This window comes from Furipterus horrens, unplaced genomic scaffold, assembly GCF_987537825.1.
Source record: "Furipterus horrens unplaced genomic scaffold, mFurHor1.1.pri manual_scaffold_6, whole genome shotgun sequence".
NCBI classification, from domain to species: Eukaryota; Metazoa; Chordata; class Mammalia; order Chiroptera; family Furipteridae; genus Furipterus; species Furipterus horrens.
Window position 1 is genome coordinate 158,901,346 of NW_028327176.1, and position 20,205 is coordinate 158,921,550.

General features: G+C 34.3%; 1 protein-coding gene across 1 annotated transcript in view; it reads right to left on the reverse strand.

Annotated features, from left to right (window-relative positions):
• Window positions 1-20,205, reverse strand: part of TBC1D32 (TBC1 domain family member 32) — a 168,495-nt gene that overhangs the window by 71,860 nt on the left and 76,430 nt on the right. The window contains exon 22 of the mRNA XM_090280627.1: window positions 17,712-17,800. Within this exon, the coding sequence (XP_090136753.1) occupies window positions 17,712-17,800 (89 nt within the window). The remainder of the gene's footprint in view (window positions 1-17,711; window positions 17,801-20,205) is intronic.

Sequence of the window (20,205 nt, forward strand, 5' to 3'; positions counted from 1 at the left end):
TAAAATCTAGAAATAATAAGTTTTTTCTCAACTGCTAGTTAATTTAAAAATTAGTTAGGGAGGCCCTGGTCTCCCTCAGTTGGTTGAAGCATCATCTTGATGCACAAAAAAGAATCAACCAATGAAAGCATAAATGGGGGGAATAATACATCGATGTTTCTCTCTCTTTCTCTTCCTTCCTCTCTCTCTAAAAAGTAAATAAATAAAAACAAAAATAAAACAGCGAACATCAGCAAATTCATAGAAACTGCAGATTGCCACCATTTTTTCATCAGCAATTACAAAAGAAATGACAGAATCATTTTGCTACCGATCAGGAAATATTTATTAGGTGAAATGTCAATGGCTAACTTTAATTCTCCTGTAAAGCTGGGAGCACCTAAACACACTGATCTATCTTAATGTTACTAAAAGAGAAACAAGTAGAAACCCTGTGGTTCCTATTGTGATGCAAGAGAATGTACACTGCACCATCTATGAAATACTTCTGCCCAGAAACTGAACCTGAAATTAACCAACCCAGGAGTACACTCAGATAAAAACATAACCCTCTTTTGCAACGGTGGAAATGGAATATAGCACAGCATAGGAGGTTCCCTGGTCCTACTATAGTTTTTAGTAAAAGGAACAAGGTAGGAAGAGGAATCACAAACAAATCAATTATTTATTATGGGTTATAGACTATAGAAACAATTATTAATAAATAAAACTGATTACGTCCATTGTAAGGTTAGGTGGGAACAGCTCAAAAGAGGGAAAAAGCACACACAAAAACTTAGGCCTATAGAAAAATTCCGGCTAATTGAGACCATGACACCCTAACTTCTCTTAAACACAAAGGTTTAAGGAGAACCTAGTGAACTTTTTCTTTTCTTTAGGCTACTAATTCAGTGAACAGGTAATGAAGATGATTCTCAATGTCCTCTAGTTTATGATTTGAAAGAAGGTTATATAGGCTCTAGATGGACAATGAAAAGATACAAGATAAACCAGAGCAACTCTGAAAGCAAATAAACACCTGAGCCAAATTTTTCTCATTACAGAATGAGCAAATAGAAACTATAACAAATGGTGTAAGCCTTTTAAGATCTTACAAGTACTAGGAATAATGTAAAGCTTAGGACATTTCATCCAGCAGTAAATTACAAGAATAGCATACTGTAACCAAGGATAGTTCATTCCAGGAAGAAAAGGATAATTTAATATGAAAGCATCTTCTCATGTAATTCATGACATCAATATGTAATAGAAAAGAACCATATAATCATCTGACCAGATACTTAAAAGCTACTTGATTTAAAATTCAACATCCACTTTCTATTCCCTGTCCTCCGAAATATTCTACGTAAATTAAAGAAAAGTTACTTCTTTAACTTGATTTACAAAACAAATTTTATCTCAAGGCAAGACCTAAAAGCATAAACAGGAAAAGCATTCCCATTAAGGTCATGAAAAAGGCAAAGTCATCCATTATTATTTAACAGAGTTCTAAAAGTTTAAGCCAACGCAAAGAAAATGAGAAAAAATAGAGATGCATGCTATCTGAAAAGAGATAATAATATTCATTACTAGAAGATGATAAAACTGTTTATTTGGAAACCATTTTGTCCATGATATAAAATTCAATATACTTAATTTTAAGAAATATTGGTTGAATATCAAGTATTACCACTGTTTTAAGTACATCACTACACACACATGCACAAAAATTCCAGTCTGTATGAAATGCAAAATACTAGAGGCAGGGAATACACAATGAACAAAATAGAAAGTTTAAAACCAAAACAAAAAACAGCACAGATACAATTAAACCAGAGAAGTAAATATAAAGTGCTACCAAGGGAGCAATGTGGATGAATAACCATGTGCAATGTTAAATAAGGTGGTTACAAAAGTCCCCACCAATATGACATTTCAGTGAAGGCAAAAATAAATGCAGACACAAGTCATGGAGTGATGGGGGGGGGGGGGGGGCGGCGGGATTCCAGGCACAGCGAGTAGCCTGAGCAAAGGACCTAAGGTGAAAGTACATCTGACATGTCTGAAGAATAGTAAGGGGGCCCATGGAGCTAACGTGGAATAAATGAGGAAGTATCAGGAGATGATGTCAAAGTAATATTAGGGTTCCTATCCTAATCACACAGGATTCTAGGCCACTGTGAAGTTTTCTTTGATGACATGAGAAACCAGTGGAGTGTGGTTTCATCCTAATGAAATGACAAACCTTGTTGAGTATAGAATTGAGATGATCTGATCTGTGTTTTAATAGATTCACTCTGGCTGCTGTATACAGAATAGGCTTTATTAGGCAGAAACAGAGGTATATATATCAGTTTTTAAAAGCTATAGCAATAACTTAGATATGGTAGTAGCTTAAAACTGAGGATTGTCAATAGAGGATCTATAAATTAAAAGAAAGGCTCTGTGGTGTAATCTTAGGGTGCCCCCATGATCCCCACCCTCCTGGTACTTACTCATGCCCTTATGAGATTCCCTTCTCTGGAGTATTGACAGGACTTGTGACTTTTCTCTAACCACAGTATGTTACAGGTAATAGGATGGATGTGATTACATGATTGCATTACATAAAACTCTGTGCCCTTCCTGCTGAAGTCTTTCCCTTCTACTGGCTTTGAAGAAGCAAGCAGCCATGTTAAGAAAAACCACACGGCAAAGACAATAGATGACCTCTAGGAGATGAGCGCAGCCTTCAGCTGACAACCTACAAAGGCCTCTAGCCTTCATGCAACCAGATAACAAGATCCCTAGTCCTAAAGCTATGAGGAAATAATGCTGATTATCTCTGTGAGTGTGGAAATAGATCCTTCCCTAACTGAGTCTCAAATGAGGACATAGCCAGAGCTGACACTTGGATTACAGCCCTGTGAGACTCTGAACAGTGGGGCCAACCAAGGTGAACATAGACAGAAACTGAGATAATAAATGTGTGTTGTTTTAAGCCACTGTTTATGGTTATTTGTTACATATGGATATAAAAAAATACAAACTCCAAACTTTACACCTAAGAAACTAAAAGTATGGTGTGCTTGCTATTTGGTTAAAATGGAGATAATTATTAGAAAGCTAGGGAAATTTATATTTTATATATATATATATATATATATATATATATATATATGAATTAAATAGGGTGACCAGTAACAAAAAATAATTTACTTTCTACCAGTAATAACAAATTAAAACATTACCATGGAAAATATATTAACAATAGCAAAAAATATAAAAGAAATGCACAGGATCTGTATGAAGAGAATATAACATATCAATGAAGAATGTAAAAAAATTCAATAGAAAGCACATTGTGTAATCATTTAATTAAAAAATTAAAGTTTTTATGGAGCTCAACAAAATATCTCCACTAATAACCTAAAATAACTTTTTAAAAGAGAATAATGAAATGAATGAAAAATTTGTAAATCTATACAATCTCATAGACATTTATCTCTATTTATGAGGTACTTACCATGTTCTAAATTTGGGAGATAACATATTTAATCTCACAATTACTCTGTGAGGAAAGTACAGTTACTATCTCCATTTCACATATGAGAAAATAGAGGGAAGGAGAGGTTAAGAAATCTTGCCAAAGATCACTCTGGCAATGTAGTTCCAGAATCCATGACCTTAACCACTGGGTGATGCTGCCATATACTGGGGAATGTAATGTAAGACTACAAATATTAAATTCACAAAAGATATATAAGACTTCTATGAGAAAAGAAGAAAACATTTCAATGAAAGTAATTAAAGAACACAAATTAAACAGAAACATATGCCATGATAACAGATTGGAAAACTCAGTATTATAAAGATGTCAATTCACTCACTATTGTTCTAGCCAATAATAACTAAAATCCCAGTGGGCTAGTTTGTGTGACAAGCTGATTTTAAAATTTATGTGGAAAGAAAAGGACTAAAAGTAGCCAAGATATTTTTGAAAAAGAACAAAGTGAGAGACAGTTGCTCTCTCAGTTATTATATATAAATCATTACAAAGCTATAATAATTAGAATGATGTGATATTTGCATGACGATAAACAAAAATCCAATAAACAGAATAGGAAGCTCAGAAAAAGTCATTTGTATAATCAGATTTTTGTAACACACTAAAAAATTATATATGTATGTCTGTATGCAAAAAATATTTAGCTAATGTTCTATGTGTATCAGAGTTGTTAATTACAGCCAATACTAGAAAACTGAACATAACTCAAATGTCCATTAATAGCATAAACAAAACATGGTATATTCATACCATGAAATATTATATAGCAATGAAAATAAATTAACTGAAATGCATGCAATATTAATCTTAGAAAAGGCTATACAGAAAAGATCAAACATGAAAGGATATACATACAGTTAATGGTACCAATAATATAAAGTACAAAAAACAGCAAAATTAAAATATAGTTTAGGAATACATAACTAGGTAGTAAAAATAAACACTAAATACCATAAAAGTCAAAATTGTGGTTACCACAGGGGACAAGGAAAGAAGTCAAGATCAAACAAATGCATAGTGCTAATTCTCTTTGTTTACTTGATTGGCATTATGTGGACATTTATTTTACAACAATTTGTTAAGCTGTATGTTTATATTTTATACAATGTTTATATTTTTAATATTTCATTTAAAAATTTAAGTGCTATATTAGGGTAGGTAATAGGAAAATGTATATCATTATACCCTTAAGAAATATAAATGTATATTCAACAAATTCAAAATACTAATAAAAGAATGCATACTTTAATAATTATGCATAGAGATTCTTGTAAGAATCTGTAAGAACTACTGCCATTTACCACTAAATTATGTAATCATCTAATAAACAGATCTTAATGACTCATTAATTATACCAGCATGTTTGTATAAGCTAGCAGCTAGAGTAAACATGAAAGAAAAAGCCACTTGAGTAAGATTATTTTATTTCTTTAGCCTAACCATAAAATACTAAGGCTAGGTTTACAACATGAACAGAGGTGTGTAGATTAATTTATAACCACTAACCTAGAAAAATAATCAGAAAAACATATCTCAAGATTATATATTATTACACTTATAAGCAACACATTGTGAAGGTGAATTTTTGTTGCCCCCAAACCAAATTTCCCAAAGTTATGAAAAAAAGATTCCGCTGTTTACTTCACATATAAGCAAGCTGGTTATATCAAATAGTATTCCAAAGAAAGTAAACAATTATCCAAGGTGAATTCAAACTCATGTGTAAACTACATAAATTTTTAATGGTATGGTTTTTTGGGTTTTTTTATGAACAGAGATAACATATTAAAAATAATTTAAAATAAATTAATGTAAAGATATACAGGCAAATTTCACATGTTTGTGTGTATGTGTCTTTCTCAGGATACAGTTAAAACTAGATTAAATTTACCTACTAGACAAAGGAAATAAATAAATATGCAACTTCAAGATTTTCCCTCTCTGAAAAGTTATAACGTTACAGTAGTCCAATTGTACCAAGTGCTGGCATCTCACAGTATCATCTATAAACTAGATTTAACATTTTCTTCTTCCCTGGTCACCTAGTTAAAGAAAGCTTCCATCAGCAAAAAAAGTGTGTGTTTTGAATGCATATGCCATATGTTCATCCAATTTACTTGTGTCCTCAGGGCCAGTTTAGTCTTCTTACAAATGCTATTCGGACTTGATGGTGAAGTTCTGTGCATGTATAACTCTATGTTTTGGAAGATCATAATCACAATAGCAGCTGAGTGGGGTAAGAGTACAGGGAATATAAGGGCATATCTGAATCTTACCAACTGAACTAACCCTATTTTAAAAATCTTATAAACCAGGCAGCAAAAGACAAATACCATGTTATCACACCTATAATAGGAACCTAATGAACAAAACAAATGAGCAAAATAGAACCAGAGGCATGGAAACAAGGAACAGCCTGACAGTGACCAGAGGGGAGGGAGGAGGGGGGGGGGAGGGGGAAGGAAGGGTCTAGTCAAAGAACTAGTATATATGACCCATGGACAAGGACAACAGGGTGGGGGGCTGACTATTGGGGGGGCAGTGTAGAGCAAGTGATGGGGGAGTTGGGACAAGTATAATAGAAGACGAAGAAAAAGAAAAGCTTAGCCTTTCCCTTAATCTTCTACTTTTATCTCCATTCTCCAGTGCCCCTAATTCCTAGTGCTTTTAGAAAACTGTGATATGCAGAAAGTTGCTTCTGAACCTCCTCCCATTGCCGCCTTGGGTCTTAGCTTTCCTGTGCTGCTACTACATTATATTTCAACCATTTGTTCTGTAGCTCCCGAAATTATATTGTGAAAATCTCCAACCAATATTTGTCTCCAAAACTTTCATCCCAACAAACCTTCCTTACTGAGACAGTATCTCCATCAAAACGATGGTGTAAACCAAGAAATAGGAAATCTGATCCCAGGTAAAAAGGATCCAACTCAGAAGACAAAAGCAATTCCCAGGATGGAAAAGGGAAATTCCAAGGCTAATACATAGGACCAAAGGAGCCTCCAGTACAAAATGGAACAACAGGAGGTAATACAAGAAAAAACAGTAAGAGATGTCCCTAGGTTATTGAGTGTTTATGTTTTCAGAAATAAAAATGGGACATGGCCCCTAACCTCAAGAATATAAAAACCTTGAGACATAATTAGAAAGAATGATTGTAAGCCACTTTGGTGTTTATCTCATGAATCAGTACAATGTATGGGTCAGATGTTATATTCTCAGGAACCAGAATATCCAGTTTCAAACACCAGCTTCACCATTTACTAGCTGTGTTACCTTAAGCAATTGGCTTAACTTCTCTGGCTCAGGTGAGTCAACTTGTAAAAGTGGAGATAAGAAAAATAGCTATTTCATAGAACTATTCTGAAATAAGTGACTTAAGTGTAAAAATAATACCAGTCCAAAAGACATAATAAGCATTGTGTAAGTGTTATGCAGCAGCAGAGGTAGCAGTATATGTTTTAGGATAGTCTAAGGATACATCAATAGAAACACAGAAAATAAAGCAAATGAACAAAATAATGCAAATTTAATTTCAGAAGAAAATAAAGAAAAAGAAAATACAGTCACAATATACTACTTCCCCAATAAGTGAATAACGTTTATAAGATGAAATACTCAGAGGCAGATTTAACGGCAGGTGCACCGGGTGCGCGCCCTGGGCCACAACTTCTGAAGGGCCCAGCAAAACCCCAACTTTATACTTTTTTCGAATGACACCAAGTTTGGTTTCATATGTGCAATTTTTAATTTATTTAAAAATATGGTTAACATGTATTTATTTTCCCTGCTTCTCTCTTTTTTTTAAGGGGCCCAATATTTTCTTCTGTGCCCGAGGCCTCAACCGACCTTAATCTGCCTCAGGAAATACTGCAAACTTTCAATAGGGCTTTCATCAAGATTGTGATTAAACTATGGAGCAGACAAAGAGGAAGAGCTCAGGAAATATAAATTCTTAGCTTCTATTAATAAATCTCTAAAGACAAGAGATAGTGTTTAAAAATCAAGATATGATATAGTACAAGCACATTATATAAAAACCTGGAGTCGAATATGAAAAGAAGTGAAGGAGTTGAAAGTAGCAGCCCCTAAGAAGTGGGACTTGTGAGTAGGGAGGGATGGGTGGAGGATTATTCTTCATTCCTAAAAACCATCCCATACCATTTGGCTTTTTAACCATGTGGTAGATATCACATAAGCCACAAACTGATATCTTGTCTAGCTGTTCTGTCAAAAAAAAAGATAAATATCGACTCTGTGCTGGCAGTGAAAAGTACATTTAAACCACAAAGAATCTGAACCTTTACTTAGTTCTTTGCTTTTGCTCATATAGGTAAAACAAATATTTGTTTTCTAAGCTCTGAATTTTCTTTTAAAAAGTTCTTTTCACCTAATTAAATTTTATCTCTAATGTAATGAATCTAAATCAGTATGATTTAATTTCTGTCATAAAGAAAAATATTTTTGAGTAAAAGTTATAAAAAATGTTAAACATGAATTGGGCATTTCAAATGAATTTATCTTGTTCAGATTAGAAACTTAAAATGAAATTCCTCTGGGTAAAGGATTTAGGTTCAACCACAGGAAATTAGCATTACTGAGTTACAAAAATGGAAATATTCTGAATGGAAAAAACAATCAAAATATACTCATGCAGGACAAAGAATTGTTAACCAGGGTAACCCAACTACTAAGATTTGCAGGATTTTATATTAAACATTAATATAATGTCACTGCTCTTATGAGATAATCAATTTTAACCTTGATATATTTACCCTATAAATTTATGATATAGTTATATCTTTTACATATATTATATAATATAAATATATAATTAAGGGCTTCTTATGCACTGGAAAAATGCTAACATGTTACATTGCATAACCCCAAATAATTTACAAACATCCAATTTATCACTGTAATACCACAGACAGCTGCATAAATTATTGATGCTCCCCAGGAAATATCAATGTATCTTTGAACATGTACCAACAAGAACAAATAACATAATTTAGTTATAAGCAAAAGAACAGTCTGGGGCCAGATTGTTTTTATTATCAACTGGTCAGAATATGGGGTCCACCAGCTTACACTGACCATGGTCGTGAGCCCCCTACGAGGTTCCTTGTCAGTGCTGACTTAAGGGAAGCCCATACGCCCTGAGTGAGCCAGGATGCTAAGAGTTCTGCAGTTGAGCCTTCGGCCCAATAGCAACAGGAAGATACAGATATTGTTTTGCCTCAGATGCAAAAGGAGACTCCCAATCTAGTCTGGAAATGGGCATTTTACATCACTGCAAAACTAGATTTTGAAATACCACACACTGTATAATTTATTTCTTTTTCCCTTCCCCATCTCCCAACCCCTTCCCTCTTAAGTGATTTAACAATTGCAAAGTCATGATGTAAGGGTCTGTAATTCCATGCCTGTAAACCTCAGGACAAAGAATTTAGAATTTTTAAGCATTCAGCAACAAAATACAGTACAGATGGGAGTCTGGAGCAGTACCTCATAATCAAGCATATTAATATTTCTTTAGCAAAAGATATTTACATTCGAATCCTTCAGTTTAAGTAAGAACTATAAAGTCTCACATTATTTCAGGAAAATTTGGATGTAGATAGAAAATACAGTATAAAAGTTTATCTTTTAAAATCTTTTTCTGAATTTTAGAACTTCAAATCAGAGATTGAGGCATTTGAATAGATAATGCCATTAATATCCATTAAAATATTCATACATTTAAAAGATTTGTATCTTTAATGCATGGTATATAGAAACTTATTCTTAAAATCCAATTAAACATCTCGGTATTACAATTAACTTCTAGAAATGAAAATCAGTGTCAAATTTATGTGAATATTCATTTGAACTACTTGAAGGAATAAAACAATCTCTGAAATTCAGGACTAATTCTTTCACTTGTTTTGTAATGCACCTTGAATATGGTGGATACCCCAAGGGTATTTATTCTAACAACCTAAATCAAATCTCACCACCAAAAGAATAGAAACTCTGTTCTTAATTACTGCATACTTTATATATCACTTATTAAATATTATCATATCATTAATGCGCACAGGTGGGCACTTGTCCAGGGTATCAGAATGGTCAGTCTTAGGAATTCCAAGCACATTCTTTGTTTGCATCATGTCTGCAGTCACAAGCCCCTTCTCTTTACCCTGCCCCTTTTTCCTAATATTTCTCCCTTGAATAGACTGAGTTAACACATCTCATTTCTACTCATATTCTAAATATTTTGATGTATGTATCCCCTTAAATTCAATGTCATACTTTCACAAACTTAATCAAGCATGAACGTTGTGTATGTATCTCACTTAATAAAACAACATAATAAACTAATACAAAAGATGTCCTCTGATCAGCACATACAAACTAGCTAGCAGAAATGCAATGCCCAATTACCTGGCTGATGGTCAAAACCAAGAATGGGACATGAATTAACATAGAAATTAACCACACCCCCCAAACTAGAACTTCAAGTTTCTGAAACACATAGGATCAGATCTGAAGAGAAAAGAGGAACAATATCAGTTTGGTAACAAAAGACTGTGTGAGCAACAGACGTGAGCAGGGGCTATGGAGGGCCTGCGCACTTGCTCTTGAACGAAATTCTTATCTTCATGTGAGAAAGTGCTCTGAGATCTCCTGAAGGTGGAGGTTAGTTTGGACTTCTGTAAATGTACACAGAGTCTACAATTGGTACATACTGAGTTGGCATAAATTGCCTGGTATGCAGATCCAAATGCTCGATAAAATTTGGACATATGGTTAAGGGAAAACTTAGGGATAGATACACAGGTACAGGACTAGTCAGTAAAAGATAACCAAAGCCATTGTAGGGGGAAAAATGGGAAAAAGGACTGAAGACATACACTAGAAGAGAATTCAATTGAAAAGGTAGATTAGTAGAGAAAAAGAACCAGAAAAGGACAACTGACAAAAAGGAATCCAAAAATAAAGAAAAAATGCCACATAATCCTCAAAATAGGCTGCATATAGCAGTGTAGCACTTAGTAGAAATTCAATAAATGTTTTCTGAGTGAATAAACAAGTATTTTTTTAAAGTATCAATATTGAGTAGAATATAAAATGTCACAGAGAATTCAAGTAAAATAAGCCATAAAAAGAGGGCAGATAGAAATACGTAATGGCTGAAAATTGCCTACTCTTTAACTTTGCAAGTCCATTTCTAAGGATTTGTTATAAAGAAATAATTACAGGCATAGAATTATGGAGATGTATAATAAAAAATTTAAATAGCCTATATTTACTGAAATATTATTCAGTCTTTTAAAATTATGGTATAGATGAATATTTATAAGAATAAAGGATAATTTTAAATAAGTAAAAAAAGGACTATTTAAAACAATGAAATTCCTGTTGTTCAAAAAAAATATGTCAGCTAAAGGGTGAAAAAATATGGGCATAAAGGGGCTAACTGTGGATCTCTTTAAGAGGTAGGATAGTGAGTAGTATTGTTTTCATTATTTTCTAATCATATAAACAGGAACCTGTTGATTAAGGAAGAATTTTAAATCAGTTACTGATGTCTTCAATTAGTAGTAGGTCATTTGATTATTTTCTTCAAATTAAATTAATAGAGTAAAAGTAGACTTTGGATATGTGTATGTATAGGTAGGTCTGCATGTTTGTGTGCATACAAAACCCAAAATGTAGATGGCTTTATAGTCAGATTATATTCTAATTTCTGATATTAAAAAAGATTACCAGAGATGATTTTCAAATTATTTCTCATTAGTAATGTTAGTCATATTTAAGTTTAATTAGTATCTGGGTCACTGGAAATAAATAATTTGATCATTTATTGTGATAAAATACTAATGATTGTCTATGTTTGTTAAAATAACCAGAACATTTCTAAAGAGATAAACAAATAATACTTACTAATTTTTCTCTTAAAGTCATCTTATAGGTCAGATTTTTTATAAAGAAGATACTTATGCATAAACCTGCTCACCATACTGTGTATAAAGTCTACATGATAAATGTAAAACAACTGAAAGAACAAGTGATCAATTTTAAAGGCAGTTCTGTGAGTATATATTCTTGAGCTCTGCTGTGAAGAAAATTAACAATAAATAGACAACATCAGGGTTTCAAATGTATTAGAAATAGATTTTAGGAGATCTATATTTAACATTTTTTAATAATATTAAATTTTAATATTTAAATTTAATTAAAAATTACTTCATAAATTTAAGTTGTTAATAAACAATTCTACAGTCTGTAACTAAAATTTTATTTGCAGTTTGATAAAAACTATTAATAGTGAATGTAATATTTCTCCATGAGATATACAGTTTTTATACTGAAATAAAATATTATAGGAAAGAGCATAATATTCCCCTAACTGAAATATAGTTAAGAAAATCTCAAACTACTAATCCTTGAGCAGAATCAAAAGTTTCCAGGGTATCTGCACCAATCCAAAGGCAACAAAAGCAAAAATAAAGTGGGACTACATCAAACTAAAAAACTGCTGTGCTGCAGGGAAATCAACAAAATGAATAGGCAACCTACTGAATGGTTAAAAATATTTCCAAATCATATATATGATAAGAAGTTAATATCCAAAATATATGAACTCATACAACTCAATAGTAAAAATACAAACAACCTGATTAATGAATAGGCAGAGGATCTAAATAGACATTTTTTCCAGAGAGATGTACAGATGACCAATGTGTACATGAAAAGATGTTCAACATCCCTGCTCAGCAGGGAAATGTAAATCAGAAGCACAATAAGATACCCCATCACAGCTGTTAAAATGACTATTATCAAAAAGACAAGAAATGACAAGTGCTGTCAAGGATGCGAAGAAAAGGAAACTCCTGTGCACTGTTGGTGGTAATGTAAATTGATGCAGCCACTTCAGAAAATTGTATGGAGGTTCCTCAGAAAAATTAGAAACAGAACTACCATATGATGCAGCAATTCCACTTTTGGGTATTTATCCCAAGAAAATGAAAACACTAATTCAAAAAAGATAGATGCAACCCTGCCCATGTTCACTGCAGCGTTATTTGCAATAGCCAAGATAGAGAAGCAACCAGAATATCCATCTATGGCTAAATAGATAAAGAAAATAAATATATACAATGGACTATTATTCAGCAGTACAAAATAAAATATTGCCAGCTGCAAAACATGGATGAAACTTAAAGGCATTATATTAAGTCAGTCAGACAGAGAAGGACAAACACCATATAATCTCACCTTACATGGAATCTAAAATAAAAATAAAAACGATCACATAGATACAGAAAACAGACTGGTGGGGCTGAGTGACGTGGGAGAAGGGAAACAGAAGGTACAAACTTCTAGTTACAAAATAAGTAAGACATCGAGATGTAATACCGCATGGTGAGTATAGTTAATAATCCCATAGCATATATTTCGTCGGCAGCCATCCGTCTAGAGAGACGATGGTGTAGCTTCCTAAGAGTCTATCTGCACCGCCGAGAATGGCTGTGCAGTCCGACTCGGGAGTGACACGGTAACTGTCTCCTCCCGTGTTGAATCGACATCTTGCGATGACGCTGGAGTGTCCTCTCCAGTGGAGCTGAAGCTACAGAGCCTGGGCAGGGTGATATGGAGGGTCTGCTGTTGCCCATGCAGCAGACCCATAGCATATATTTAAAAGTTGCTAATTGTATGTTGTATGCCTGAAACTAATATAAGGTTAGGTCAACTATAGAATTATAGAGAGTAAGAAAGCCATTGTGCTGTATTTGGCATCCTTAGAAGACAATGTGTTCAAAAAAATAATTTACACCCAAAGTTTTCAATAAATGTACAGCTTTCTTTTTAAAAAAAAGTTTCAATAAACTCCTATTCAATCAATAGATTTAGCAAATAAATGTGAACCAATAACCAAAAAGTACTTCGCAATGTGGTGGACATAAAAGTCAAGGAAAATGATACTCCTTCCAGATGTTTAAGTTTTAGTCTCAGGGAGAAATAAATATAAAGTCTGTGGGAAGGACCATGAAGGCAGAGGACATGCGGTAAACACAAGATAAGAGTTGCGATAATAAGTCACAAAGGAAGTAATTCATAAAGCAACCTTGGCCTTGAAGGATGAGCCAAATTTGTGTAAGAATACAAAAGTGAAGGCAATATTCAAGTCATGAAAAACAAGTACAGAGGCTATAATAAACACTGTGCTTGAGGGAAGTAAGCAGTCTAACCTCCTCAGAGCATTGTCCAGGCTGAGAAGAGGAAGAAAATAATGTGCACAGGAAAGATGGAGATATATTATGCAGCTCCTTGAAAGCCACATAAAGGATTCTGAAATAGACAATTATTGAAACAGGAAGGGTGAGTGTGTTTCTTTTCTGCATCAATTACCTCACGTTTTTTTCATTTTCCTAATATGCGGTTTCTCACTAGGTAGTGAGGTTAAGGAGAATGAGCACCACAGCTTACTGTCATTTACATCCCCCATATCTAGCACAAAGCATACTAGTGTTCAATAAATATTGCAACGTAAATAAAGCAGAGGAGTAAACTAAAAAATTATAAGTCTTATTCTGCAGTCATACACAGTAAGTACTGCATATCTTATATCACTACACCAAGTAACCCAGATTAACCTAAACTTCCTCCTGGACAGAGAAAAATAATAGTATCTCTGAGTCATGAAGGCAGGTCAGGAAAAGGCAGAGCATCCTTCTAACACAGGTAGGGACAGGGAAGGTGGCAGTCCAATGATAGCATTAATGGCCTCATCTTTCATACCAGAGAGTCAATCATTATTGTCTAAAAGTGAACTAAAAGCTCAAACCACTTGAAATGTTTTATATAATATTTTCTTAATTATAGGGAAGCCTCTGGTATAAAAAAGTCATCTGAAATTCAGCAATTTCTTCTGTGTCACTTGAGTTTCTTCTCTTTCATATAAAATTCGGTTAAGTTTAAAATTATACAAATACCATATGATCTCACTTACATGTAGAATCTAATAAACAAAATAAAGTAATGAGTAAAATAGAATCAGAGGCATAGAAACACAGAACAGACTGACCGCTATAAGAGGGGAGGAGGGAAGTGGGGACTAGCTAAGAGAAGGGGCAGAGATTAACCAAGGAACATATACTATAATTCATGACCCACAGACGAGGACAACTGCATGGGGATTGCCTGAGGGAGTTGCGGGCGGCTTGGGAGAGGAGAGCAAAGGGGGTAAAATTAGGACGACTGTAACAGCATAAACAATAAAATATATATATAATATATATAACAATGCAAAAAAGAATTTAAAATTATGATTGTTTTCATAAAAAATTATTTCTCTATATTTATCCTGTGTATATATATACATAAAAAAGCATCTACAATGATTTTCCTTTAAGTTAATAATGTCACTTTCAGAATTAGTAGGAATTTTACTTAGTTATAATTAGTTTCCTGCATTGGTTAATTTCTTCAAACAAATTAACCAATGGAAAACAAAGAAGAAAAGTTAAGATAACTCTTAGGATTAAATAATTATACAGATGGTTGGGCCACTTAAGAGATTCATTTTGTTTTTTTGTTTTTTTGTTTTTTTTTTGTGGAAGGTGTGTCAAGAGTTCAGTTTTAGACACATGTCAAGTTTGTGGGATATCCACTGACATACAGATGACACTTAAAGGCAAATCTGTAAGTGGATGAACTAGAGGCAGAGTGTACACAGTAGTTCCCTCTTCTCTGTGATTTTGCTTTCCATGATTTCATTACCTGTGGCCAACTGTGATCTGAAAATATTAAATGGAAAACTGCAGAAAGAAACAATTCATAAGTTTGAAATTGTACTCTATTCTGAGTAGGATGATAAACTCTCACCCCAAACCACCCAAGTCATCAATCATTCCTTTATCCCGCATATCCATGCTGTATAGAGCTACTCACACATTAGTCACTCAGCAGCCATCTGGGTTATCAGATCGACTGCAGCAGCACTGCAGCGCTTGTGTTCACGTAACCCTTATTTTCCTTAATAATGGCCCCAAAGTGCATCCGTATTGATGCTTGCAATGTGGATATGCTGAAGAGAATGGGTCAAGTTATATATGTATATATTAAAAAAACATAGTATATATATAGAGTTCAGTACTATTTACAGTTTAGACATCCACAGGGAGGCTGTTGTGGATAAGAGGGACTACTGTAAAAACACAAAGTGGGCTTAGGACTAATACTAAGGAGACCCATGTTTAGAGCTTGCTGAGAGAATGCAAAGACAAGGAACGGCAGCCACAGGAGTGTGTACTTTCACAGGAGCAAAGAAAGAGATAAGAACTTTCACACTAAAGAAATGGTCTACTATACCAAATGCTGCTGATAGTTACAGAAAAATGAGAATTAAAAGGAGAAGAATCCACTTGATTCATCATTATAAAGCTATAAGTAATCTTAAAATGAGCAAGATGTGCAGTCCGGACAAAGTTCTAGAGCCAGAGTCAAATCTATGCGGGCTGAGAAACAAAAAGAGGTGAGTAAGTGGGAACAGTCGTACCTTCTGATTCCCTTCACCCACCTCATTCAGCTACTAGAAAGAAGAAAAAAAAAAATCACAAAGCTAGGAAAATTTCTTTAATCCAGCTGCTTTTAAAGATAGTAATGTATAGATAAAGAAGCCAGTTATATGTCTAAATATGACCAAAGGACTAAAAATTTTATGAGTCTCTGGAGCCCAAACACTTCTACTTATGCTCCCCACCAAACCCTGGCCATTTGAACATGCTAAATAAAATCTTAAGGAATATACCAGGTCTGTCCATAAAGTATCCATCCATGTAATATGAAAAAGAGCACAATTTATTGAAGATACAAGATACAAGAAACATTGCACATAGGACAATGACACCTCAGTCCTCTTTAAAGTAGGCACCTTGCAACCTCACAGAGTTCTCCCAGGGTCTCTTCCACTGTTCGAAACATGGTCTTGATCTTGCTGCAACTTTGCCATGCCTTTTTTGGGTGTGGAGAACCAGGTGACTTCCATTAGGATGACTGGGCCTTCATTTCTGGATCATAGCTGTAGACCCACAATTCCTCTCTGGTTATGACTTGTTTGAGGAAATCTGGTTCATTGGTAGCAGTATGAATCAAGTCATTATGAACTGTAGCACAAAGTTCCCTCTACTCTGGTAGCAAAGCTGAGGAACGAATTTTGCCACAAGTTTCATGCCAAGATCCTGCATCAAAATCTTGGACACAGTAGTTTTGGAATCCCCAGATCAGGTTCCAGTTTTCACACTGTCAGCTGCTGATCTTTGTTGATTGCAGCCTGTACACAGGTGTTCTGCTTGTTGCGGGTCTTCCAGAACATGGATCACTTTCCACAGATTCTAGACCATCTTTGAAGTGATCGTGCCACACTTTTATTTGCACTGCAGTCATTGCATGGTCCCTGAAAGCCTTTTGAATCATCCAAATAGTTTCCACAGAGGAATGTTAAAACTTAATGCAAATTTTGATGCAGATTCATTGCTCTACTTACTCGGTCATTTTGAATGTGGCGGCCACACAGTACACATGCTCTCTCAATGGCATCTACCACCCCCACTGACTAGTACAGTGAAGTCCTCATTGTTCACACATGTACATTCCGGTCCACTCTTCCTTGGCTGCCAGGTTACATCAATGTCATGCAAATCATAAAGTTATATTAACGACTGCCAGACTTTTTCTGGACAGAGCCCATACATTCAACCAGAAAGATTTAAAACTTGGGAAACTGAAGTTAAATAGTATGATTAAAATAAAGGAGCAAAATTTGGTCCTCAAGATAAATCAGGCATGTCTAGGCCGCTTTCAAGACTATATTATGGTGAGAGTCCAATCTAATACCAAACCAGGAAGCCCCAGTTCACTAATGAGTAGACTGTATAGTCTGCAAAATGCCTCTTATAAATCTAACAAGAGTGGAAGGCACTGTAATAATACAAAACCTAAATGTAGACAAAGGCCATAATAGGAAATCTAATGGCTAAAATTTACTCTGTATGTAATACTACAGGAAGGTAAATTACTTTTAAATACGCTTTAAAAATCAGTTTATTTTAAATGCTTTTTGAAAGTATATAGAACAGATGTTTTTTCGTGTTTCTGTAATATCAAAATATATCTCAAGTAAAACTTAGCATCTTACCTTAGACCAAAGATGTGTGATTGTTCATAGTTGAATAAAGAATGAATCTTAGCTTCAGAATTCAAAATTATAAGTCTATCAATAATATCCTGAAAGAGAAAGAGTTAGAATGAGACTGTGCTTAACTGAAACCATTTAAAAGAAAATCAGATCAACAAAAATTTATCTACGTGGGATATCGAAGTCAAGGAACTAGTAAAATGACTCAAGGACATGGACAACAGGGTGGGGACTGACTGTGGGAGAAGGGATGAGCAGGGTCGGGGGAGCAAAGGGGGAAAAAGTGGGACAACTGTAACAGAAAAACAATAAATAAGAATATTTTTAGAAATTTATTTAGATCTGTGGTTCTCAAACTTGGCTTTACATTTTAATCATCCAGGTACCTGTTAAAAAAATAATGCCTGAGTCTCATCCCTAAAGATTCTGAGTTAACTGCTATGAGTATGACCTGGGCATTAAGATTTATGAAAGTTCCTGAAATAAATTATCTAATGTTTGCCAAAGTAGAGAATTGCTAATTTATATCCCATTCTAGTACTGTGTGATCAGCTTAGGCAGCCAGTTAAATACTGATTAAACTGCTAAAAATGTAAATTACTTTGAAATCAAATATGAAATCTACAAATGTGAAGCATGAACAGTTTTACCTAATAACTATTCAAGATTTTGTTAATATATATTCTCTCTTTATGTAAATCAGTGGTTACCAACCCTGGTTAAACATTGGAATCACCCAGAGAACTTGACAGAGAAATAGACAGACAGACATGTGTCCAGGGCCTATTCTGGAACAACTTAGTCACTATCAGTGGGGGTATGATTCTGGCATTAAAATCCTTTTAAAAGCTCCCCAAGTTGTTGCAATGGGTAGTCAGGCATAAACATCACCAATGCAAGAGCAGAAAAAATCTGATGACCTACGTGCCACCAGTTGTCCCAAAAATTGACAATTTCAACCTACCACACAATTTTTGAGCACTCTGTAAAGGCCTTTCTTTCTATAATGCCCTGCTTTTGTGTATACCTTTGGGTTCAGGCCTAAGAAACTTATTCATAGACAAACACTTGTCTCTCACTTTGCTCATTTTCCTGACCAAGAAATTTTCTACCTGCCAGTCAGTTTAAATTCAAGATAATTCTGGGACCACTAGGGCAAAAGAAAGGTTTTACTAAGGAGTAAAGCCATGTAATATGTGAGTGATATAACAAAGAGCATATCATCAAATAAGTAAGAAGCCGGGGAATGAGTTTGTAAGGAGGTGGACGTAATGGATATCTCAAAGTCACATTTAAAACATAATGATCGAAACATAGTAAAAACCAGATTGTATGTAAACTTACCTAGTAAAAGTGTATACCCAACACTTAGGAATGCATTTACCATTCTACAGATAACTTTTTAAAATGTGTCAGTATTTTTACAATCATCAAATAGTAAATAAACTGCCTAACTATCAAGAATAAAAAGATTGAGCTCTTAAAATAATCTGTCATTGTTGTCTTCTGCTTAGCTGGGCAATCCTTGTTTCAAACATTATGACTGAATAAAGCTCATTCAAATTTCCAGCTTCATATTTATACTCTCATTAATTGACCCACTGCTTTCTCCATCCCTTTACTAATTTTTCCACTCTGACAGTCCTGATTTAGCTCAGGTGACAGAGCCAAATAACTCCCCTTGATTTTGCCCAGGCACCTAAATACTACTAAATAAGTAGTCTTTGCAGCAGACATATGGAGGAACTTGTTTGCTATGTAGTTCTCCTCCAAATATCTAGATATTTTAATTGTGCAATATTATAATATTTAAGAAATTATCTATATCACTTTCTGCCATAGTATATCTTAACAGATTGAGCTGGAATTGATTATGTATCACTAGCTTTCTCTTACCTGAGAGGAGGGATACTGTCAATTAGTTCTGTGCCTAGCAATTTCTAAAAGCATTTTTATAGATACCTGTTCATTCCTAGGGTAGTAGTATAAGTGACTGAAATTGGAACAGTTATCTGATTATTAAGTTTAGACTATTTGATAGCCGATGATACCTTGTGACTCTAAAGTTCTAGCTCTGAATCTAAGTACTAGATATTGTAACGAGAGAAAAAACAGAGAATGTATTACCAACAAGCTAACAGAAAAGTAGATTGCAGCCATCTATCAATGATAATGCATTTTCAGAAAACAAATGTTACAGTAAATAATTTCTTCTTCAAAGAGGATTACATTGATGAATCACCACTTAGGGGACAAAACAAAACACCTGGGAAGCCTGCCTTAAGGAGAACTTCAGTTTCTAAGCACTGCAATGCGTGTCAGTAAGGCGAGTCCCTAAATCAACAGCTTCCCAGCAACAACCTGGTGCAACAACCTAGGCTTGGGACTCTCAAAAAGTAGTCTGAAACTCTGTCTTTTCTTAAAGATATTACCCAGCTTGAGAAAATGTTTAATAATTTAGTAGGGCATAATGAGACCACAACTGGAAAAGCAA